Raw genomic sequence first — 26,026 nt, 5'->3', positions numbered from 1 at the left:
CCTTATCCTTTCTGCTTTGCTTTCTTCTGCTGTGGCTGCCTTAATTCTTTCTGACTTTTGTTTACTAGGCACCGCCTGTTCTTCTGCTCCGTTTCCTTTGTGACAGTGAAGTTGTTTGCGACCACTTCTTTTGGGGGCCCTAGTGGCTTGTTGCTCTCATCAACACAAAGCTTCTGCAAGAACCTCTTCCCCCCATTTTCGCTCTGGTCTCCCAGGTAATATCCAGTATCTCCTCAATTCCTTGGTTGCTTTGCACTGCATCCTGGCCCTGTTGCCCTTGCTGCTGCCCCTTTACTATTGATGGCCACATCCTGTTGTGGTCTCCTGTCCTGCTCTTGTTGTGGTTTTCTACCCTGCAGGTTGTAATGCCTGAGCCAGGTTCATCACTCAGGTTGGGCCCTTGCTGCTGCCTCCATCTTTCACCACTGCGGTTGCTTGACTGTTTCCCTTCGGTATGCTAGTGCTTGTTCTGGGAGCTTTTGGTCGACTGCTACTGCCCATCAGCCTGCTTGCTTCGGTGGTGACACACCTCCTACTTTCTGCTTTTCCTGCACCCATTACTGTGTGTGCTTTGCTACAGGCTGCTCTTTAGTTTTTTTCCCAGTGCCTGTCCTTCTGCTCTTCTCTGCTGCCCACTGTCTTCTGCTTCTAGGCTTTGGTTCCTCCGAGGTTCGAGCTTCTGGGGCAGTCCTACTGTAACCGGGCTTGCCTTGTGGGGCACTACCCCTCCTTGGAACTGCTCCTAGCTCCTCTGCCACTTTGCAGCTGCTTCTGGCCTCTGCTGTGGTGAGTGTTGACGCTGTGGTCCTACTGTGGACAACCGCATTCTCCCGCATTGGCCTCTGTTGCCTTGCCTGGTTACCGCTCTCTCCTTCAGTGTCAACATACCCCTTGACCTCCGGAGGCTGTGAAGCTATTCTGCAAAGGCTTCTCTGGCAACTTGACTCTTGTGTGCTTCAAGTGAGGGAGCAGTTCCGACAAAATGACCACAATGCTGTGGACTTAAGCGAACCACTTAGGGCCTGATTTAGATCTTGGCGGACGGGGGTGTTGCTCTGTCACAAATGTGACGGATATCCCATATGCAGTATTATGATTCCATTATACCCTATGGAAATTGTAATACGGCGGACAAAATTACTGCCACGTTTGTGACAGAGTAACCTGTTTGCCAAAATCTAAATCAGGCCCTTAGTCTCCTGTGTTCAAAATGAACTGTGTAATGCAATCTGGTGCTCATGTAATTTGTCATGGGCCAAATTTATCCTTTATAAAAACTTCAAAAAGTAAATTCACAAAAATCGTACAGGTTACCCATGCAGTAGTTCTATCCCTCAGGCTACAATATTGCCTTAATGATCATTTTCCATAATCCAAAATTCAGCAAGCATTGACATGAACGTTTCTATCATGTCACAGTGTGTATAAAAGAACCAACAACGTTATATGACTGTACACAGTTTGTTGTTAATACGTTTGTACCTCTTACTTTAAGCCTTATGACATGTAATATTTTTTACCAATCTAATAAAAATGTATTCAAAACATAACTAATTAAATTTTATCATATTTCTGTGCCACTCATGATTGTAGGTCTTACTTTAAATACTCCGTATATATCGTACTTGATACTCCCCTTTACTGTTTCCTTTTCGTATCCCCAGAAAACTAACAAAATGTTTTGAACCAAAAAATAACATGTAACTTTGGAGCAGTGAGAGAATTTGCAGAATTTGTGGCACCTCATCACAAACAAGGTACCAAACAAGGTACCAAACAAGGTAGAGGCCAGGTAGCAAGCAGCAGTGCAAGCTTCTTTGCCAGAAAAGATACAGGAGGGGAGCAGCTATGCAAGGCTCACTCAAACAAAATTGTCACAGCCAGAGAAGAGGCAAACTCTGCTCCACAAAATACATAAATACGCAGCTAGTTGTGCCTTCCTCACAAAGCCGGTACATCATGAGCAGTAGAGTTGCAAAGCTTCTTCCAGATGCAGGTACACCATGGACAGCCATATAGGGTTTGGTGTGCACGGAATCAAATGGCAGCAGATGAAGTGTAACAGCTTCAGCCAGTAGTAGCGTTTTATCCAATTGCGCATTGCCGACTGTGACTTTTATTGCAGGCTTATATTGGCAGAAAGTAAACTATATGTCCCAGAATTCAAATTGATGGTGGCTAAGAAAGCTTGGGATGGCTGAAGGAATCATATGTGACATGGGACCTCTCAGGAGATATACGTGTATGTACAGCAATAATGTGATCTGTCCGGATACCAGCGTTATACAACCACACTGATTGTAGTAGCAAGTGCAGTTTCTTTTTGATCTTTAAAATCAGAGCTCTCAAGTTTCTTATTCCATGCATGAGTAGCTTATCCAGGCCAGGAATTTGCTCTGAAATCTGGGAATCATAGTCTTAGTTTTATAATGGGTTAAATAGGACTACAAATCCAAGCTTGCAACAAGATACCTGGACTAAATGAGGTACTCATGCATGGAATTGGGTAAATGGGTAACAAATGTCTGTCTGAGCCAGCAGTTCAGCTCTGAGAGCTGTGACATTAACATCTCATGGGGCTGAAAAACGCAGTTCAAAGATCATTTATTGTGCCAAACTGTATGATGCACATCAATAGAAGCTAGAGCTATGGAATGAATTAATTTATTCCAGTGGCACCTGCCTGGCCAGTTTCCGCATCTGAAGGAACTGAGAAAGGTATAGTTAGCAGGAGGCAATGTGTTGTGGGGTAAGAGTCAGCCAAGGGGACCTCAAGCACACCCTGCTCAAGGACTGGGTTCACTGCACCCCATGCCCTGGGTGTGAGACAGGCTGCACACTGAGAGACCACATGGACTACTGGCTTTGTGTTTCTTCTCCACTACCAATGCCAGAAAGAGGCCCTTAACTCAGGGGCAGCCCCACCATGTGGGCGGAGGTGCGTCACCCTGCCAAAAAACCGCCTGAAGAGAAAAATAAAATAGTAATAAACTTTGTTTATTACCATTTTATTTTTCAGTACCCCGTCCTGAACGGAGTGTCATCAGGGCGTGGCAATTGCTGCCGAGTAGCAGCAGGAAACTGTGCACTTGTTTAAAATGTGCATGTCCCTTTGGTCGGCCCTCTTGCGACGGCTAGCCTGACATGCGCACTTTAAACATCTCTAACCCAGCTGTCTTAAAACAGCTGAGTTAGAGGAAGCACAGGCCTCCAGCGCTCTGGTGAGCACTGAGAGAGGCCGCTCCCACCAATCTTGACACTTGTTTCATGCTGGTTAGCAGCCTGAAACCAAGGTCAGGATTGGCTTTTCCTGGGTCCTGTGACCACGTCGGAGCTGGGAGAGACAGCAAGAGGAGAGAAGATCATTGTCAGATAAGTGCCTTTAAAAAAAAATATATTCTTATTTTATCTCCCATCCCTCCCCCATTGTTAATACGAGCCAGCCGCCAGTACCTGAACTGGCACATGGCGTTAGTAGTGGCACACAAACCTGAACTGCACACTCAATGCAAGTCGGGAGCCCCACCCACATTTCACAGAAGTCTCACACCTTCCCAGAGGCCATACCGGTGAGCCAGACCCATCTCGTCTCTTCCTGCAGGCTCAACTCCTAAACTGAGTCTTGCTCATTTCAAAGAAACCCTGGCATCTCAGATATCGGGTCCAGTGGATAGCAGTAGGGCCCTGCATCATAGGTGGTACAGGGAGTCTTTGTTACTTCCCTCTCGTATACACCTTTTCTAACCAGTTAATGAAAGAGACATAAGGGGAAGTCCCAAATGATTCGCCGGACACACATTTTGGTGGTTTCTGAGATTTTCTGTGTCCTTTAAACAGCTGCACTGAAAAAAACAGGCACAAGGTTACAGGGCTATGAATCACCAGGGCAATATATCTACTCAAACACCACAAACCTCAGTGATGAACGTTAATTTGTGCTTTGGTGCAGCACAGAACCGTGCATTCTGGTGCTTTGAAGCAGTGTGACGCCTGTACATCGCTGTGATTCAATAGCTCAGTGAACTGGTGTGTACAGGGAGATATTTTCATAAGATCCATGTGCATTCTTCAACCTAGTGAGGTTCAGCTGCTGTTCACTGGTCAGAGTCGAGTCAAGGGCAGTGATCTGGCTTGTGTTGCAGAGATGGAGCACAGATATTCCCATGAACACACAAAATGGGATGCACCCCACCTGATATAGCACTAAAGGACGCTATCAATGCGGGACAGTAGACCCAGTGGCGGCTCTTCTGCTATGGAGGAGGAGCGTCGTCCCCTGCCAGCAGCAGCAGCTGCTAACCTTTTACTACAAAACGATAATAAATGACGTCTACTATTGTTTTGTAGTAAAAGGGGCTGGGCATTGGGGATGACAGCCATGGAGGGGAGTGCACAGAGCACTCCCCTCAGTGCGCATTTATGTTTGGTCGGCCGTCTCGGGCCAGCCAAACACACATGCGCACAGGGCTCTCTCCAGCGCAGCACTGTGTTGGCGGGCTGGAAAAACCAGGCACAGGCTCCCAGTCCGCCTGGGAGCTCCCTGGCTGGGCGCTCCCAGCCAATCCTAACGCTGCTCTGAGCAGCGTCAGGATTGGCCACAGGGGAGGCTGGGAGCCTGCGCTTCCTGTGAGGAAGAAGGAGCAGCGGTGTGGCGCGGAGCAGAGTGGAGGAAAATCTTTTACAATTGTATTTAAGTTTAATTTAATTAATATTCAACCACCCCTACCCTCACCAATGCCCCCCACGTACGCCACCCTGCCCTCTGCAATCTGGGCGAGCTGCATCTGAGTGGACCCATTCCCACTATCCTATCCTAGTGTCAGGGGACCTGCTTCACCAACTTAAACCACGCCCTTGGCAGTAGTCATCTGTAGTAGACCATACAATTCCTGAAAGATGTGCCCAGGTGACATTTGCATGCTTTGTTGTGTGATCAATGTTTTTGAAAAATATGAACGCTTTTCAGCTAGATGCCTCTCCTTTTTTTGTTTTTTGTTTTTACGTGTGACATGACCATGGGCACAGCATCATATCACTGTAAACACTGATTGAAAAATGAGAGTTGCAAACACCAACAGCTTTACAAGGAGGTGTTGGGGTCAAGTGGTTAATTTTATCATCAGGAAAAGTGTGTTGTTAATCCTTGCTTCTCGCCTTTTACAACATTGTATGATGTAATGATGTATGATTGTAAGTGTCTGCATGTAGGAAAGATGCATGCACAGTATTCTATGTATGCCGATTGTACATCTGCTTCTAATGCTAGAGACTGAATATGGAACCAGCTGATACTTTTAGCCACTACTGCGCTTCTAAAAGCAACCCAATTGCTTAACAAAACTACTTTGATGACAGCATAGAATCCCAGCGCTAGAAAACGTTTGCCCAGAATAACATTGACTCAAGAAGAAAGGCTCACATATTAACCCTTGTGATCTTTGAAGTGTGCTGAATAGATCAGGAAGTCAAACTCTGCATTTAGTGACTCATCTCTCAGAAGTTGAAACATTGATTGCACTGACACTATATTATGCGGGCATTGTGGTTCTGTTACAACACAGTTGAGTATAAAGTAAAGTGTGGATCTGTTCAAGGTAAAAAAAAAAAAAAAAAATGTGGTGATAAGTTTGACCAAAACAATGTGTATGATTTGTCCTGGAAATATGAATTACACCGGTAAAGTCCGAAAAAACAGGATTGAAGTAGTAGGCACTACAAATATCCAATAACCACTATTGCTAACCAATTGGCTTGAAAATATCATTTTAGTGGCCTAAAAACTAAAGGTAAGAGTGTATCGAGAGGATTGAACTCCTTCAAAAAGAAGTATGATAGACTATTGATTCGGTCTTTTAAATTAGCTTACTTTTTTCAATTGTTTCTAGCCAAGATGTGTTGTACCTAAGGGTGGTGGCCTTCTTGGGCTTTTTACTTCGATCTGATCCAAGGTCAAGTTTGAAAAGAAGTAATTTGAGCTCTGGAAATCAATTCCAATATTGGAGTTTATGGAATTTGTGATAAGGTGAACAGGATACACTGTCACATTGTGATCGAGTAACCATTCGCCAAACTAAATCAGGGCCTTAGCATTGAAATTGGAATTAGATCTACTGCTATCATGCCAATAAAATCAATCCTACTAGCTTGATTCAGAGTTATGACAGCACCTAATGACAGTATTCCACCAAAAACATTATGCAATAAGATGAATAATTTGGTAAAGAGATAGGGAAAGTTGATGCTTGCTGAATACTTTAATAACTGATATCTGAGTCACTAGAATTCAACTTAACATACCTATGCAAAGAGTTTTTTTTCACTGATTTGGTAAGGAAGCAGTGTTTGCTGTACACCTTTTGCTGAATGTTGACATATTGGGGGTTATTCTAACTTTGGAGGAGGTGTTAATCCGTCCCAAAAGTGACGGAAAAGTGACGGATTTACCACCAGCCGTATTACGAGTCCATTATATCCTATGGAACTCGTAATACGGCTGGTGGTATATCCGTCACTTTACGTCACTTTTGGGACGGATTAACACTCCTCCAAATTTAGAATAACCCCCATTGTCTTTTGGGGGTAGTATCCTCCTCTTGAAAGTGTCAGAGGTTTGAACTGACTCAGAAGATTATTAGTGACCTGTCTGCTGGGTGCTCCCAGGGAGAGGTGGCATTGTCCACTCTTAAGGCCTACCATATGACTATGGATAATGAAGACTAGTGGCCAATGCCCTGTCAAGGCAATATAAATGGTATTTATTGATTTCTGTTGGACCAAGGTGGTTTTGAACTACTGTTGTTTTTCATTGAAGGTTCTTCAGTGACTCTGCCCTGAGCACCAGGGGCAAAAACATCAAGACAAGGGAGCCTGGAATTGTTCTGGTGCAAGTAGGAGATAACCAAATACAAGAGAAACCCCTGCATACACAGTGGCAGGAGCCTCCTGACTTGGATGAAGGGGACAAACTGTGTTTAATCATTCCAGCCATTAACTCCATTAAAGAACACTTAGAACAAAACATTGACCCAATTGTAGTAGACTTGAGCCTCCTACTAGACAACCAACACAGGATCACTGAACAAGTATCAAAAACAAAATCGACTCTTAATGATTTGCAGCCAAACCCTTTGCCCCATAACAAAGAGCTACAAGACTTGTCTGAGGAACTCCTAATTGGAACATAGGGCTGAAAATGCTGAGGGAGGGATCAGGAGAAATATGATTTGCATTGTGAGCTTACCAGAAAAGTCAGAGGGGAAGGATGTTGTGTCATCTCTCAATAACTGGCTTCAACAAGGGCGGGCTGGGCATGGAAGACCTCTCCCCTTTTATGCCCTATAGAAACTCCATCAAGTTACAGCCCCTTCTCCCTGTACTTCCCAAGACCAGCTGTGGTCCAGGTGTTAAAATTTAAGGACTGGGAAGCATTTCTCCATTTTATCAGAGAAAAATATGGGGATTGTAATTAATAATGCCAGAGTGATGGATTTCCCGGACTACTTGTCTGTGGTTGAACATCAACAGGCATCATTTCAGGAGGTAAAACTCAGACTATCAGAAATATAATTGAAATATGCCTTACTGTTCCATGCAAAATTTGAGTTTTTTTTCCGACAACAAACCTTTTTTCTTCATGGGCTCCCAGGAGGCCTGGGAATGGATTGGGACTCACAGTGGGTGACCAGAAGAGTTGCAGTCCCCCCAAAAGACAATGTAGGAAGCATAAACCAACTGAACCAATCAGAATGGCTTTGAACCATTGTGATGCAAATCCAAATCCAACATAACTGTGAAAGTACAATGTCTACTGCAACAGATATTGGAGGAACTGCAAGAAAAGAATGGAGTTTAGAGGCTTCAGGTGAAGACTCAGAATCAGATTCAGACACCTGCACAAAATGGGCCAGCTGCATCAACAGCAACACCATAGGCTGTAGATGAACTGCTTTAAAGGGTTAGTAGTTTAAAAGGGCTGTACCAGTAGGAGTAGATTAGCTTGGTGTGATAGAAAGAGGGGAACCCACCTAGAGTGGGCATATAAGCTGTTGACTTCCTTGTACGCAGGAGGGCTGGGACTCAAAGGCTCTGCTGGTTCAGGTCTCCTCGGAAAAATATGGGCAGCTCCCATTTTTCTATCATCATGCTTATAGACTTGAATTTGTTCTTCATTTTCAAGTTGGTAAGTTTGTGTTGGAGAAGAATGCCAAGTGCACAAGAGGTTGTCACTGGGGGGTGGTAGGTGGGACAGGAGATTGTGGACTGATTTGTATCTTCTTTCATCCAGCAGGACAGAGTAAGTCCCAAGATAGTTAAACTCATATGATTGGGCATGCCTTTAGGACAAAAGGGAACCTGAAATGTTAAAGGCCTAAATATTTTGAGTAAAAGATACAAAGTGCAATCTTAAATTACAGGAAGGGGATCCTAAATCGTGTTTTCACGGGAATTGCTTCCAACTCATTTGGAGGGCAAGTTGAGGCTGAAGAGATTGAGAGGACAGCTCTTTTACACACCCTACTCACCGATTGCCAGAGGAGAGCTGGTTTGGGTTAGACCTGAGGCCCATGAACACTTCAATAGATGGAGAGGGGTGATACATTGTTCTTCGAAGTGGGGGCAGCTAAATGAGAAATTGTGATGTTTTGACTATAGGACATATAGGACTAAGATGTGTAATGAGAGTGACAAAGCTGGACAACTAGTAGCATGGGTACTTAGGCCAGACATGTGAGGATCCAATTCTGTCTAATAAAATGGTGCAAGGAACCATCTTGTTCTCCTTGCCCGGGATTGAGGATACAATCAAGGAGTGTTTTGTGAAGCTCTATAAGGGGGATAGAGCACCATAGAACATGAATTTAACAATTACTTGCTTAACACAACCCTTCCCAGTGTCTTCTTTGAGATCAAGGAATCTCTGGGTAAGAAGATTAATGCAGCCGAAATTAGGAAGGTGGTGAAAGAAATGGCTCCTGGGAAAACCCCAGGATCTGAAGGGCTCTCACTGGAGTTATATTCTCTGTTTAATGATATTCTGCCCCATGTGAGGTGACAGTGGGGGCACTATACAAACAGAGGAGGGATCCCCTGGACCTGACATCATACTGGCCCTGTCCATGCTGACCGTGGATTATCAAATTCTTAGTAAGGCACTAGCTAACTGGTACCAATCATATCTCAATTAATTCACTTAGACCAGTGCAGGTTCAGTCCCACTTGAAATACAGCCATTAATACCAGACTTCTCATTGAAATTTTGGGGACCTCGAATGGCCTCTAGCCCCGTACAGCTATAGCTGTTGACACTGAAAAAGCTTTTTAATCCTTTAACTGACAGTGTCTTGAAAATGAAAGGAATGGGATTGGGCATTGAATTTCTAAAAGGTGCCACACTTTTATGTCATGAATCTGCCGCTTGTGTCAGAACTGACAAACTGATATCTGCTGTATGCTGAGTGAGGAGGAAAATCAGGTAGGGTTGGCCCCTATCCCAATAATTTTCGCTATTGCAATGGAAGCGTTTGCTAGCATAATCTGCAGAGGACCACTTTTGCAAGCATCATCAGTGATTGATGGAAAACACATTTCATCCCACTTTATACATGTGATCTGATCCTGTATGTAGTGTGGTAGGAAATATCTTATTTTAGATGACAATCCACAAAGTTTTGGCAGATGCTGCTGGCTTTTCCACTCTGAGAGTGCACTGAGGCCTGCTAACCAGACCTCAGTGCCAGTGTTCTAACCCCTTTTAAAATGTATGTTTAATTGGCTACCCCCAATTGGCATTAGCTGACTTACTTAAAAGTCACTGTTATATGGTATCAATGGTACCCAGAGCACGTAAAACAGAATGAGCTGAGGCACTGGTTGTGACACTCTACTTGTGACAAAGTAAAAAATATCTCCAAGCCTACCACTGCAGCCTTGAACAGCAGTTTTAAGCTGCTAGTGAGACTTTGCCATTTAAACCCATAGCATAGCTCCCACTTCCCTTAAAAATATATGTATGTCCCCCTAAGAAAGGCCTACGGATCACTGAGGCATGGAGCCGTATATTATACAGGAGTATATATAGTTTCAATATGTCTTGATAGCAAAACCTCCAAATTGTTGTTTTTGCTGTGGAAAAATTAGCAGTCCCATTGGACAAAGTCACCGGCTGAGACTCAGCCTGGCTACCTTCTTAATAGGACTACTAAAATGGGTACTTCAAGGTATCAAATTAATTGTGTAAATAAACCTGACTTGATGCCCAAGTCGAATTTAATGTCACTTTTACAGAAAGGTGACTTTTGGAAAATTGCCACTCTGTTGCCTAGTTTGTTCAGTGGCCTCACAAATTTGCTGGCCACCAGACAGCCTTCTGCCCTCCTGGGGAGTCATGTGAACGACTCCCAGGCTCTGAAGCAATAGAAACCTGCTACAGGGAGAGATGTTGTTTCCTACTTGCAAGATGCCACTCAGGGTGTGGCCCAAAAGGCGAAGCTGCCTTTGGTGGGCAAATGATGATAACACTCTTGAATAGTTGCTCCTTTGGTCACTTAAACAGGCTAGTGGCAGGAACAGAGAGGGGAGACTAGTGGCCACACTGGTTTTCCGTTGGGCATGTAGCACCCAGGTAGCCATGCCTCTAGGGTGGGCTACCAGCTCCTAGCATCCAAGAAAGGGCTCCTACATCTTAGCAGTGGGAAGAACAGTACACCTTAGGATAGCTAGATGCCACATATAGCAGGAAGTAGTCTCAGGGTGGGAGGGATTGTGGTGGCCCATTGGCTAGTGACCACATCATCCACTCAGAGCGCTTTCTGGTTATAAATATGACGCCCCTGGCACCCTGAACCTCAGATCACACCAGAACTGGAGAAAGGACTGACAAATGACTGTCCTGCTGACTCCTGGACCTGGCTAGAGAGGCTGCACCATCTGCTGTACTGCACCTGCCACACAATGGGCTAGCAAAGGAAGGCCCGTGCCTGTGGTCCTGGCTCATGAAAGCCAACCAAGCCCCAGAGCGAAGTAGTGACTCTAAGGTCCATCAGTTGACCCTCCAAAAACAGTATTAGTGCCATCAAAGTTGATGAAACCCATTCCGGCACGTCAGTAGCCACTGTCTGTGAAATGCCTCTGACTGCCCCTGGGCCCCCCAAGAGACTGATTCTCAATGACCAAAAGTTACCCCTGAGTCTGCTAGACACTGGAGTGTCATCTGAGGCCAAATTGGTCACCCAAGAGGGACACCAGCCTTCACCAAAGCATACTGCTGGAGCCCCTGCCTACAGAGATTGGTAGCCCAGCCACAACTGGCCTTCATCTGGCTCAAACAGGACTTCAAGGACTACAGACCCTTGTGGCTAAACTAGTCACACCTCACCTGTGGACCAATGAATAACTGGAAGAACACCTCCATTGACCGCACAGCACCCAAAGCATCTTTCAGCATCCTGCATTCCCAGCACCACTCCATTGAAATAAATGGCAGTCTTGATGTAAAGTGTGGAACTGGACTTGACACTGTTTTGGTGACAAGATAAGGGTCCAAATACTCCTTATTGGCACTCCCAACTCTTGACCTTCTCCCTGACAGATTTGGTTGCCCAACTCGTGCCAGGGTAGTTAAACACAACTCTGTAAAACTTTTCATGAGTTTGTAAACTTGAAAAATTTACGCAAATACAAGAGAGTTTTAATTTTTTTCTAACCCACCCCCAAATCTCCCTGAAATATACCAGGATAGTCAAATTGAATCTATCTCCAAATATCATTAGGAAATGGGCCAGCTCGGGTATCACAAGCTGGAAAATTCCCTTCTTCCAGGACAAATTAAAACATGGCAACAGATAAGTTTAGCACAGGTTGGCATCCCTTTAGAGCTTAGGTGTTCATACCTACAGACTATGTAACATCCATCTTCTTAGATATAAGGCAAGGACCAGTGGAATTAAATTATCAGTAAGGCCCACTTTGTTAAGAATCTTAAAGTGCTGAGGAACTGGCACTGGCAACTCTATGTGCATACGCATGATACCGTTGCACACACAGCGTTTGATTCTATCTCTCTGTATATTGAAAGAAAACTAGATATAGCGGGCTGGATTAGATTCAACAACGTGTTGTATAAAGCTCTTTGTGGAGCCAATTTCAAGTATATGGCATTCTTCTCAAAATGGGATGTACACTATACCCCACAACGTATACAACAGATGTATTCAGCAGCATCAGTGACATGCCCAAGATGTAACCAGTCCTGTGGGGATTGGGCCCATATGAGGTTCCTTTTTCCCAAACTGTTCAATTGTTGGGAGAAAATCTATGGTTTTCTGAGTAATAGAATTCAGGTTGAGATTAAACCAGATGTATGGGGGACCTTGATCAGGATTCCCCCAGCAAACTGTCAATTGGGTCTACGTGAGCAACAGTTCTTTTTTATTGGCTCACGTGTGGCTAAAGCCGAAGTGAGACATCCCCAATTGCCCTTCCATATGAGACCTGGATTGCTCAGCTGCGCCAGGTTCAGACATTAGAGGAAGCAAATGCACTATGGGTGGGTGCCAAGCGCAAAGCTCAGGGTATTTGGAAATATATTGAAGAAGGTGAATTGGTAGACGATGTAACACAAATGAATTAACTATATTTTTGGGGATGGAATGAATGTAGGGATTATCCTCATTTATGGCTTTTCTGATTTAAGTATTTATTTTGTCTGAAGACAACAGTGAGATTTGCTTTGGATCATTATTTTGCTAACCTGATTATCGAATAAAAATATTAGAAAACAGTTTCTAAACTTGTGCATTGAAAGTCTGTGTCTAAATTAGCTCATGCAGCAGTAACCAGAACCATAATAAGGTTGGCAACTGATTGAAATACTGTGAAAGAGGAGGTAAACAGTCCAAAGTGGCATCCACCTAATTCCAGGTCAAGGTCAACCATTTTGGTCTTTGACACTTCTCAAAACCTCTTCACTGCTTCCATTTACTACACAGCGTTCTGCCTGGTATTGAGACTGAATGAGTCCACTTCTCACCGCAGCAAAAGCATCAGTGATCTCTGTAAGGTGCCATGTCAGGTGAACATCCCCTGCGGATCTACTGCACCACACCCACAGTGTTGCGCCATTGCTCATCCTGACCATGGGGCAAGAAGGAGAGACAGCCGTTCTGTTGCAAGCCACAGCAAGATCATCTGCCTTCTTGGGCAGCCGAGGTGCGGGAATGGTGTTGAACAGCCCATAGGCATGTAGTGAATGTCCATCTCCAGCACGTCCTCCCGGTGCAGTACCAAACTATAGCATAGGGTGCAGATGCTGGCGATCACAGTTCGTATACATGTGCCATCGTCTGTCCTTCAAGTTCAGCACTTCCTGGCAGCCTGTGTTCATGCACTTTGTGGGGTTGTAGTGGCACGTCCAGGAGAGCTAAGCCAAGGTCTGCAAACAGACCGTGATGCAGCAGTCCACTCACAAGTGTTGGAGTGTAGTTTTATAATCAGAATTAACATGAAATGGTTACGAATAATACATAATGGTGCCGCATAGAAAATGTATTAATGTGCTTTTACTAAACGTGTGTTTGAAATGTGCCCACGGGGAGTGGCCACCAACATATTCGATGATAATTGAAATTGACTAATAATGAAATATTATTGTACTAATGTATGATTTTGTATTAGTATTAAGAGTTATATGTTAAGGTTTTGCTAATTAATCACTAGGCCTTAGTTAGCCTGAGTCGGGGCCTCGCTGCCGGTTTCATATTAAATGTGTTTTTCTAACGTGCAATGTGCTGACTTGCTGAAGGACATGTAGCTGTACTTTTCCAGATGACTAGAAGATGTGTGTGACCGTAGTAAATTCTTTCTCATGGGACTCGACTTGCTCAAGGAGTCATTCTTGCCGAATGCAACAGTGTAAACGTGCAACAGGTACAAGGTCGCCTGAACTGGTATAGACAATGGAACTACTGACTGGGTCTGTGAGAGGACCACGAGAATATGAAATTGTACCTGACATTCTACCCATTGGAGACGTCAATTACAGAAGCCAATAAACTACTTGAGAACTGTTATGAGGTGGCAATCTTAATGAGATGACAAGTAAATCATTGGATGTAGATAATGGCGCACCAAAACTTGCCCAATTGGAAATTAGGGGACTGTACAACAAGTTTAAAATAATCTTTTGACACCAGGAGTCATCAGCCAATATATGCCATTCCTTTGCCATAACTACTATGTGCCTTTGCTATTGCCTAGACACTTTGTCACTCTGTTTTAAGGACTTTGCGGTTTATCTCTTCAAACCATCCTTATTCTGCCTTGCCCGATTCATACTTTCCTCCTTATGAGGGAAGTGTCCCTTATTGCCCTGTCTGGCTGAACTTGCTGTGCTTCCTGGCTGATGGCGAATCAACTCATGTCCTGAGGACAAAGACTGACTCTGTATGCTGATCCATTACGGAGGGTAACTATATGATGATGAAATTGTAATTGTCTGTTTGCCTTTTCTTTCTAGGTACCAACTGCTCTTTTGATAGAGACCATAGTTAGCTGTTTTCTAAATTTGTGTTGTTAAATTGTTTTGCATGAAGCCCAACATGCTAATCCTGATTCGAGGTTAGTTGAGGAACTCACTAAACTGACGCAAGTAGACAAATGTCTGAATCTACGCTTTGTTGAATAATGCGCTAATGATACTTTGCTAAGAATAACCCATGTTGACGTCGTGCTTTGTTCTAATGTTTATAATTTTTGCTTTGATGAAGTCTTATTCGAGTTGTCATTTTATAACAGTGTTGATGTGTTTTCTGGTTTTGAGACTAATAAACTTGCTAGTAGAGTGTAATCAATAGGGAATAAATGTCATAAATCTTACAAAATATTGTGTGGTTTTTCATGACAGAGAGGTCTTGGTGTGGTTTGATTCTTACTTATGCCATTATCCAAATTGAATCGATTTGTTATAGTGAGTATTGATGATGTTATTGATCTGTTGATTGTTATGTTGATTAATTGTCTCGTCCTAAGGTGTCTTCAATCAGGGTCAAAAGATTAATTGGCCTAAAACTAGTCCCAGACTAATTAATTATTTAAGGCAGGACGCGTTGCCACAAGCACATTGGTCCATAATTATTAAGCGTTTGCGACTCCCTTGTATCTCAAAAGGCAACACAGGGCAACCCAAAGTCTTATTTGGAATTTACAAAGCCACACAAGGCTTGATTTATGTTTATGTGGCCTTGTGCTGCTTTGTAAAGAAATGCAACATAGTGCAGCTGCTTGCGCCGTGTTACATTTATTAATGGTAGGCGTTCCGTGGGTGGGGCATGGGTGTTCTCGTTCATCCGCCCCGGGATTTCACACAGTTCCAGACTTACCAAGGTTTGTAAAGCTGGAATTGCGTGAAATCAGAACACCCTATCTTTGTAAATATGGAGCTCCTCAGCTCTCTCCATTCACGCAATGCAGCACAGTAACTTGCCTTGCTATGTTGTGTTAATTCTATGTAAATCTGCCCCAGGGTTTTACTGGTATCTGTTTATCTCTCGATGTATAGACCTTGCTTTACATCAAAATACCAGACAATTGAGAACGATGGAACAAAAATCCTGATGATTATAGGTCTAATCCAGGATATCAGTTAAACTTATTAGGACAAACTGAACTGACCTCAGGACACGTTGTTACTTTATCCAGAATACGCCTTTGAAGGTCCGCATGACTACTTTACCAGGGACGATGTATGAAAGCTTCTGAGGAGTAACCTGCTATTGGCGCATCTGATAAACATGTACTTAGAAGCAATGGAGTCCCTTCCCCCAAGGGGCACGCAAACAAACCAACCAACACTGAATGGCACAAGGTTTAGCAGGCAACCCAAAACCTCCAAGAAAGGGAAATATTTAGAAATCAAGATCGCAAGGTATAGGCATGATGTATAGCTACTGCAGCTACTCGGATACCTCTTTGCAGAACGAAATCACAAACATGTTACCAAAAGAGACGAATCAATTTCGAAAAATCCCTTCGGAGGAAATCCATCCCAAGGAAATATGTGACCATGCGTTTACCATTTTGGGAGCACAAATTAAGTATGGGGAACATGAAGTGGTCTAACAGGGCAAAAAGCAAACAAAAGATTTTAGGCCTGACTGGGGCTGCCAGCTATATTAGCAACTAGGTACGGAAATTGACTCACAAACGAACAAAACCTGGAAGCATACACAATGGGACTGAAAGAAAGCTCTTGGAATGTGAATGGCTTAAGAAACCTAATAAAAATCCACACATAATAAGCTAGTGGTGTGACGTTAACATCATTATCCTGCAAAAAACCTGGAGCTTGGTTCAGATTCTATTAATCGATTAATCAGCGATACTGAATGTATTGCCCTGGCACAGAAAGTGAAGTCAAAAAGAAAGCCAAGAGGCAGCCTCTCAATTTATATTGCATCGGGCGAAGCCACCAAAGCAAACCAAATCAGGATAAAATTTTAAAATTGGTCACAGGCACACCAGGTACCGCTATTATAGTGAATATCTATATTAACCCTCGTCCAGCATAAAAGCGAAAGCTCACCCTGAAGCTGGAAGAATTTAACCCAAACTTAGCTCAAAAATACATCAGCAATCCAAAACTGCTAACTGGAGATTTTAATATGAACCTATCCCATGCCCCCCACAAAGATGTGTTGGCGAAACTACAGGACGACCAATGGAACATCCCAGAAAAAAAGAAGCCAACCCTAAAACAAAGGGACTTACTAGGCAAAGGGCCCTAAGCTTATGTAGTCCAGGAGGCCTGCGTGTCAATGGAAGGGCCAAAGAGGATTAGCTGCCAGTCGGTACACATATCTCAACGAAATCAGAATCTATTATAGATTACACGCTACACAGCCTTTCCTCATTTGTTTATATAAAAGTGTTCAAAATTGACCAGCGCCTAGACAGAGATCATTTCCAACAGCATTAGAAGTCAGATAAGCAATGAAACACCCTATACACAGCAGGAGCTCCTGTGGAGAATGGACAGTTTGCTGATAGCATTATGGAGAGCAACCAAAGGCTACTTGATAGCCTAGTCGAAACCTTAGACTGCCCAATGAAGGTGTAAGAGGAGGCAACAGAAAGATTGGTACATTAATTTGTCTCATCAAAGAGTCCTGAAGCCTTGATTGCTAAGTGCAACCGTCATAGTTAGTTCACAAAAGAATTAAGAACAATGAAAAGGGCACTTAATAGGCAGTTCAGACTTCTGAAACGCTCATCAAAGGACCCTACTTTCTGTGGTGTAATTAAAAATGTAAAGAAAAAAATATTTACCAAACAGATTTGGGTTGTAAGACAAGTGGAAAACTACAATTTCTAGGCTCATCTGCTCCATGCCAGCAAAGTCAGAAACCCAAAGCTTTCCTGGGGTATTGTAAGCAACCAGGAATGGATTGCGTTCCTGAGCCTTAATCAGAGGGAGTAGAAAAATGCCCCCACAAACCACCACAATGAGCAGGAAAATCAACTGGTACCCCTGTAAGCATGTAACGGAGGCAAGCCCATCTTTATAAAAAAAAAACACACAGAGTCGTTAAGAAGATGTGCAATGATGGTGCCCCGGGATCAAACGACTTGCCATACTCATTTTTCAAATTCAGTGCAGAAGTTTGGGAGATGCACTAACTCCAGTTTTCAATCACGGTGCAGCCTTCAACAAATTCCAGAGTCTTGGCAGGGGGCAATAATCCATCCCAGTTATAAAGACGAAAAACATGCACACTCCGACAATTGTTGTCTAATCCAAGTTTAGACAATGCAGCAAAATATTTTACAGGACTGGTCTTGAAAAACCTAAAGAAATGGGCACATGTGCTGCAGATTGTTCCTCCTTAACAAACTGGTTTCAGAGAGAGGATCGGAAGCCGGCAAATATCCTGACACGGGCCATACTCATGGACACAGCAATCTCAGCCAAATCTATGCTCTACATTTGCTTTGAGGACTTCAAAGCTGCTTTTGACTCTGCCCAGAGACTTTTTATGGCAGAAACTAGCTCATAGGGGAATCCTATGCTTACATTATAACTTAGCTCTAGGTAAAAATTCGGGACGGTAGCAGAGTCACAGGTAAAATCTACACAACAGTTGGTTGGAAGCAGGGCTGTGTTCTGGCACCAATACTTGTTAACATATATCACAGATCGAGCCATACATTTGGAGAACTTAAATGCACATGCACCGAAGCTGGGCAGCAACTTAATCTCATGTCTTTTCCATGCAGATGACGCCTTGATGATACCACGAACCAGGATTGGGTCGGAACAGCTTCCAAACAAACGTCACAAATATGTTCAACTCAATGGGTTAACCATAAATTTGGTACCTTGGTATGGGAAGAAAATTCAAGATGCCTGGGAACATAAACAATTTACCAGTCAAAACAGTAACAGAATATATATTCTTGATTTGGTGATTGCCATCTGAGGACATTTCCTGCCACAGAAACATTGGATCAAAGCAAAGCCCTCTGCTTTCTTCCATGCCCCTTTAAGTATTCATAAAAAATTTGAAGGCCTACGCAGGCGACGCATCTTTCTATGGCTGCGCAGTTTGCAAAATTCATGAGTTTTCCAGAAAGAAAGTTAAAGGAGTTCCTCCTATAAATGGAAGCTTGAACCTTTAAAGGGGTTGGGACTCTTCCTTAGGATGGCAGTGGCACGAGAGCTGCTGAACCCACTGACCCGCCAAGAAACATTCAGAGATGAACTACAAGCAGGTATTCATCTTTAATTTTAGGCGACACTAACAATTCCACCTGGCACTTCACAATGATGTCAGAACCTTTATGTAGTTTCTAGTATTTTACTTAAGCTTGGGAACAACCAATGTGCTTTATTAATCGAATTTCTAATAGGCAGGATCTTTCTGTTTTTAATGTTTTTTAGTTATCTTGTTGTAAAAATGTGTCTTCAACGTGTCATTACTGCCAAATACCCACGAACCACTGTTACATGGTTAAAATTCCATAGAGTCGGTCACTTTTTATCTAATGCGGTTTCACAAAGTCTTTTCTGTACCTTATTGTATTGACAGTTAGTGCTTGCACTCTTTGTATGATAACTCTTTTATCTGTGTTTCAGATAGATAGTTGTGTGCTTTTAAAATATTTTTATGTATGGTTTTAATTAATTGTCATGATATAAATAAAGGTTAAATTAGAACTTGAATTCGTGTAACTCTTGGTGATAACCAAAGTGCTGAGAAACTGTCTCAAGGATTAATCACAAATATGTATAGCTCCATAGGCACTAGGACACAGGGTGCTGTGGGTGCTGCATTGCCCCCAAAATAATCATGCTGAAGTTCAAAAAGTAAATGAGTTATAAAGAGGCCTTTAAGATTTCTTTTTGTCTTGTCATCAGTGGCGGCCAGCAGCAAAAAAAAACTGATGGGGCGAATATGTAACCTACTGGTAGGCACTGCTAAAAAAAACTCAGCAGTGCCCTTAGGCTCAGCGCCAAAGCTCTCAATTATGGTCTATTTTAAACAGTGTTTATAACCAGCCATGATTGAGAGCTCTGGAGTTGAGGCTAAAGGCACAGTGAGTTTCTCACAGTGCCTGTCAGTGAGTAATTTAAATTAAAATACAGAAATAAAGATTTACTTACCCGCCTCAGCACTCAGCGGCTTCTCCAGCACAGGCAAAAAGCTCCAAAAGCCTTGTCCGAATCCCCTCTACCAATCCTAGTGCTGCTCATGCAGCATCAGAGCAGTGCCAGGATTGGCTGTCGCTTCCTGATTTGATGCTCCTTCAGGCTCTGGAGGCCTATGTATTCTCTCCGCCCAGTTGTCTAAGACAGCTCTGTTTGCAGTATTTAAAGTGTGCATGTCAGGCTGGCCTTCCATGACAGCCGGCCAAAGTGACATGCGCACTTTTAACTGAAGTTCACTGTGTCCACTATTCCTCCCTGCTGCCAGCTCCACACTCTCAGACTTGTCTGCCAGAATGAAAAACAATATGGTATAAAATTGTTTTATTACCATTTTATTTTTCATGATTCCCTCCACTTTCATGGGCAGGATAACGCTCCTTTGCCCTCATGGAGGCACCAATGCTGCTTATCATATTTGCAATGGTTCAAAGACAGGGTCAAATGCAAGCTACATCTGCTGCCAAATTGCTGCTTATTCTTTTAAAATGGATATTGATGTTTGTTTTTCGTAATCAGAAAGTGAGAGAATTTCGTAAAGTAAACTATGTGACAACCTTGCTTGGGGTTCTGAGAGCCAAAAAAAAGCAATAGGATGTCATTATTTTTTCTAACACACAAATACATGTAAATACCTGTAAATGAACGGTACAAATATGTGAAAATATATCAGCAGCAATGTAAGGAAAAATTGGGCACATGATGGAAACAAAGTTTTCAACACAGAAAAATGTCTATCAAAACACTGTATTTTAGTCATGCGCAAATGGTAAATATTAGCTAAAATCCGTTATTACTCTACTGCTGAATTGGCATGGCTCATTTGCTACACTTGTTCTTTCAATGACGCTTGGAATTTTCACAGCCCCTATGACATCAGTGATGCAACATTGATGGCAGCACGACCCCACTCAGAAAAGTGTTCCAAGACCACTGTATAGGCACCACAAGAAAGAGGATTCACAGGCGTGCACATAACATGTTCACATGATCAAGGTATGTGCATCTGATATATTGACAACAATATTTAGCCAGACCTGTTCAGCTTAAATTTAAACACCAATGACGTGTAGCTAAAAGCTACTACACCACCAGCGGGATAACCACACCAACTCTGAACTAGTGACATATGAGCATGAAAGGAATACTCGCACAACCTTAAGACTACATAGATTCAAAGCTTAGACAGTGCAAACACACAAAATCCTGTCAGACTCAAAGACTAACCAATAGTGTTCCTGTGAGCTTCAAGGAAGACTTCAACTCTGCAAAATGCAGCACACATAGAAAGAGAAAAAAACAAGGAGAAATGGAAGCATTTCTTTTTGTTGTGCCACTCTAATGCCACCCGTGGGGTGGCGTTAGATTTTGGCACTGCCTCAGGTTTACAAAAACTCATAAATCTGAGGCTGCGTCAATATGCGATGGGTGTTGTTGTGGCATGCCACAGCAACACCCATTGCACGCCCTTTCCACGCAAAGTGCTGTGTGTGAAGGGGCCGTATTTACAAGGTGGCGTTGAGCCACAAAAAGTGGCATAGGATCAGATAAGCTGACAACCACTTCTACGTACATTTCCCAGCATGACACGTCAGTCAAGGGCGAGGAAACCAAAGAATGGAGAAAACTCCTGTCCCATCGGGGCCATTGCCTTTTTCTGTATTAATGCCGTACTCTGGCTTTGCAAGTTCGTTTCAGTAAAGCAAAAAACAAATGTCTAGCAAAGCTAAAAATTCAAATGGAGCCCACTCGGCAAGCTGCTTTGCCTTCAGTTTATCCACTGCACTGACAGATGCGCTGAAAACATGGGGATCTGCCTAGAGAACTGAGGGCGGAGCTTCTGCTGCCCTGGCCAGATTGCACATGATCCCTTTTTTTGTTTGTTTTTTTGGCGCTTTTTATGAAATATATCTATTAGCGCATAGAGTTTAGAATAAATATGAATTTAATACTGTGAACATACCGTATGCAGCATGCAGTATGTAAACTGGTGCAGACACGCCTGTCATAGTCACTAAAAAAGGGCGTTTTGGGGTAGTTTGTGTAGTAACCTGCAGCGCAGTAAAAAAACACATATTGCCATAAGTTTCTCTTTTTGACTTATGAAAGTAAATTGAGTCTATATAGTGAAACATGTGAGGAAAAACGGGAAATGAGAATCTAGCTCCACTTTACTAGTTAGTTAGAAGCCTACCAGACAGCGCAGCCGTTCGGTATGTTAAAGACACCTTGAGGACATTCAAAAAGGTTCCCTGGAAAAGCATTCCTCCCACTGCTTACTATTGGCTTTGTGGTTTGTAATTCACATTTTCTAGATTTCTATTTGCTGGCTTTATTTGTTTTGATTCTGTTTAGGGTTTTCTCATCTTTTTCATTTGCTTTTCCTGTTTCTGTCACAGGTTCTAGGTTCTGCTAGCACTATGACACCTTAGTGTACTGAGCGTTCAACATATTTATTTGACTTACTAAAGCCTTTTTTTAATAGCACGACAAAAAATAAATGTCTGTAAGTGAATGGTGCAAATATTTTAGAATATATGAGAATTAGTACAGCACAAATTAAGCACATTTTTTGCAATTCAGAAGTGTGCTGGAAACAAATATTTGAATATGATCAAAACAAATAAATACACTAGGTCATGCCATTTCCACATATTATCGTTTTTGTGCTGTATAGTTTTATCAGTAAAACTGTATGTCTGTGCACATGTAATGGTCATTTTAATTGAAAAAGTGTTGTTTGTAATGGCAATGCACTACCACACCATGTGTACTGTACTCTACGCCACTTCACTCTCATCTACACCATGCTATGCCCCTCCTTTCTACACCACTCTACTCTATGTCACTCTGACATGCTATTCCACTCCACTGTACATCACTCTACTCCACTCCGAGACACACTACTCTACTCCACTCTACTCCAATCCAAGACACTCTACTCTACAACACTCTACTCTACTCTATGTGACTCCAGTTTACAACACCCCATTCTAATGCACTAAGGCTCTCTACTCCACTCTACAACACTCAGCCATTCTACATCACTCCACTCTACGCTGCTCTACTTCACAACACTCTACACCACTTCACTGCTCTCTACGACACTCCACTTGTGCAATTCTGTGATACTCCAATCTACAATACCCCATGCCACTCTATGGTACCCAACTGTACTACACTTGATGCTAATTTACTCCATTCTGTGACACTCCACACTATATCACTGTACTCTATTCCACTCTACAGAACTTTACTCTTCTCTACAACACTTTGCTCCACTCTGTGCCACGCCACTGTATGCCACTCCACTCTCTGCCCCTTCACTCTATGACACTCGAGTCCACTCTACACTACTCCACTTAATTCTAGGCCACTGTACTCCACTCTACAATTCTATTCCTCTCCATGGCACTCCACTCTACAGCACTCCACTTTACAATACTCCAATCCATGACACCCCACTCTATGACAATCTGGGCTACTGTACACCAGTCCACACCTCTCCAAGCCACTCCACTCTGCGCCATTATACTCTAATCTACTCCACTCTATGACACTTTATTCCACCTTATGCTACACCACTCCATTCTACAACATTTTACTCCTCTCTAAACCCCTCCACTCTTGACTTTACACCCCTCCGATCTATGACAATCTATGCCCCTCCACTCTACGACCCTCCACTCTATGCTACTCTAAGACACTCCACACAACTCTACAACACTCACTGACACTGTGCCACTCCACTCTACTACACTCTAGGCCCCTCTACAACACTCCACATGACACTATGACACTCCACAACACTCTATGCATGTGCACTCTACTACACTCTATGCCACTTTGAGCCACTCTGCAACATTCCAAGACACTCTATGCCACGCTATTCCATGCTACGTGACTCTGCTCCACTCTGTGCCACTTTACACTACTCTACTTACTCCACTCTGTGCTACTCTACCCTATTCCACTCTACACCTCTCTGCGCCACTCCACAACACTCTACGCCACTCTACTACACCCTATACCACTCTGCTTTCTCCACTCTATGCCACTCTACGGCACTCCACTCTACGATGCATCAGTCAATGAAACTCCACTCTATGACACTCTATGCCAGTCCATTCTACTTCATTCCACAACACTCTATGCCACTCTACTCCACTCCACAATACTTTACTCCACTCTACAACCATTTACTCCACTCTACACCACTCCAATTCACTCCAATCTGCCCCACACCACTCTATGACACTACACAACACTCCATGCCACTCCACTCTTTCCCATTCCACTCCACTATATGACACTCCACTCTACAGCACGCTCCTCCACTCCACACCACTGTACATCCCTCCACTCTAAGATGCTTTGAGACACACTACCTAACTCTACGACACTCTAGGACCCTCTACCCTACGACCTTCCACTCTACGACACTCCACTCTACGACACTCCACTCTATGACACTCCACTCTACCCAAAACCTTCTATGCCACTAAATACCACTTTACTGCACTCTGTTATACAACACGCTACTCCACTCTGTGCCACCCCAGTCTACAACACTCTACGCCATTCTGTGCCACTCGACTCCACACCGATCCATATCACTCCACTCTATGCCACTTCACTCTACACCACTCTACTCCATGACACTCCACTCTATGACACTGCACAACCCTCCTTTCCACAGCACTCCAAAACCCTCCACTCTACTGTCCGCTTCTCCACCACACTATGTCAACTCTATGAAACTCAGCTCTACGACTATTTTTCACACTACAACACTCCACTATATGACACTCTTCTCCACTCTTCAACACTCTATTCTACAATGCTCCACTCTACGCCACTCTCCCCTACGCCCCTAACTTTTAACCATGTTGAACAGCAGCCACGCTAGTGTACAATATGAATAAACACATTGGCAAAGTAAATGCTCTTGCAAAGGTGAGACGTATTGACTTTATCAATGCTTGGTGGTTAACCAGCTGTTTAGTCCTGCTCAGTGATTTGCCTTTCGCACTTTCTGCTGGCTTCACAGAGGCACTGTGACGACACAACTCAATACATTAGTACATTAGCGGCAGCATTTCTTTCTCTATTACAGGCAAGAAGTAATGGCGCACCTAGGCTGTAATAGGATTAGACCCAGGTTTTCTGCGGTTTTTCACGTACTATAAGCAGAATATTTAAGATGCAGCTGTACAGGCTCAATTAATTCTGCGGCTTCCAGAGTTTAGTGGGTCAGCTAAATAAACCGAGAGGAATTGGCGAAAGTCCTCTTCTACTCCTAAACCCCTGTGCGCATAACGTCATTGGTCGTTTTGTACACCTTCAGTTAAGGATGTCACCAAAAGAGTGGACTCCGATTCTGCTTAAAAAGAAATGAATTTTATCTCTTTCTAACCAGTTACTGAAAGGGATGTAAGGACCGGTCAGATATGTATCAGGAGAGACACTTTTTGGATGCTCTTGAACTGTTCTCTGGCCTTTACTCGAAGACACCTGTATATCTAGCCACGTGCTTGATCAATTAAAAAATCATAAAGACAGTGTATATAATCAAATTACAAACCTCAGTGATCAGTGTTGATTTATGTTCCGTTCTATCATACACCCATCCATTTTGACACTTTTGAGTGGTGTTAAGGCCGTACTTGATGATTGAGTCAATATCCCAGTCGACGGGAGTGTACATGAAGCATTCCTCATAAGATCCGCGATCATTTCTGGGAATAGTAATGTTCAGCTGCTGTTCAGTGGTCAAGTTGGGGTTAATGGTGAGGATCCAGTCTGTGTTACAGCGGTGTGACACAGAGATTCCCATGAACACCTGCCCAAAGACGGGAAAGGCAAGGAGACCATATGGGATGCAAAGGATCCCGACCACCTGCTTCTGAAAGCGCCCAAAGTCATCAGCAGCTTTCAATATCTTTCCAAAGTCTGCCATCGTGATTCTGGTCTGAGAAGGTTGGTGCAAAGGTGGCCTTTTTTAGGTGGTGACTAATTAATGTTTAAACCAGTTCAGTGAAGATTATTAGCAAAGATAAGTGGTTTTCGTAATCGTCATCTGTACTGGAGCAAGAAAGGACCTTAAAATCCCCATCCTTTCTTTTTTTGGGGGTTTCTGATGTGCCAAAACCGCAGGCGCAGCATGGAAACGCCGAGGACACTGACTGTGAAGTGAACTTGAATTGGCGAAGCATGCATTCAAAAGAACAATTAGCTTTACAAAGGGGTGGTCTGTCGGAGACTGGCATAGGGAGTACGGGTTCAGAATCCCAGTTTCCCTAAATTGTGTGATCTGGTGGAACTCGCTGT

At 43.3% G+C, this 26,026-nt stretch overlaps 1 protein-coding gene across 1 annotated transcript in view; it reads right to left on the bottom strand.

Annotated features, from left to right (window-relative positions):
• LOC138261748 (solute carrier family 22 member 13-like) overlaps positions 1-25,655 on the bottom strand; it is a 394,165-nt gene extending 368,510 nt beyond the window's left edge. Inside the window, exon 1 of the mRNA XM_069211069.1 lies at positions 25,281-25,655. Coding sequence (XP_069067170.1) covers positions 25,281-25,655 — 375 coding nt within the window. The remainder of the gene's footprint in view (positions 1-25,280) is intronic.
• Between the last annotated feature and the right edge of the window lie 371 nt (positions 25,656-26,026).

Source organism: Pleurodeles waltl, chromosome 10, assembly GCF_031143425.1.
Source record: "Pleurodeles waltl isolate 20211129_DDA chromosome 10, aPleWal1.hap1.20221129, whole genome shotgun sequence".
In the NCBI taxonomy this organism is placed as follows: domain Eukaryota; kingdom Metazoa; phylum Chordata; class Amphibia; order Caudata; family Salamandridae; genus Pleurodeles; species Pleurodeles waltl.
The sequence above is the reverse complement of the archived record's forward strand: the minus strand, read 5'-3'. Positions and strand labels throughout refer to the sequence as shown.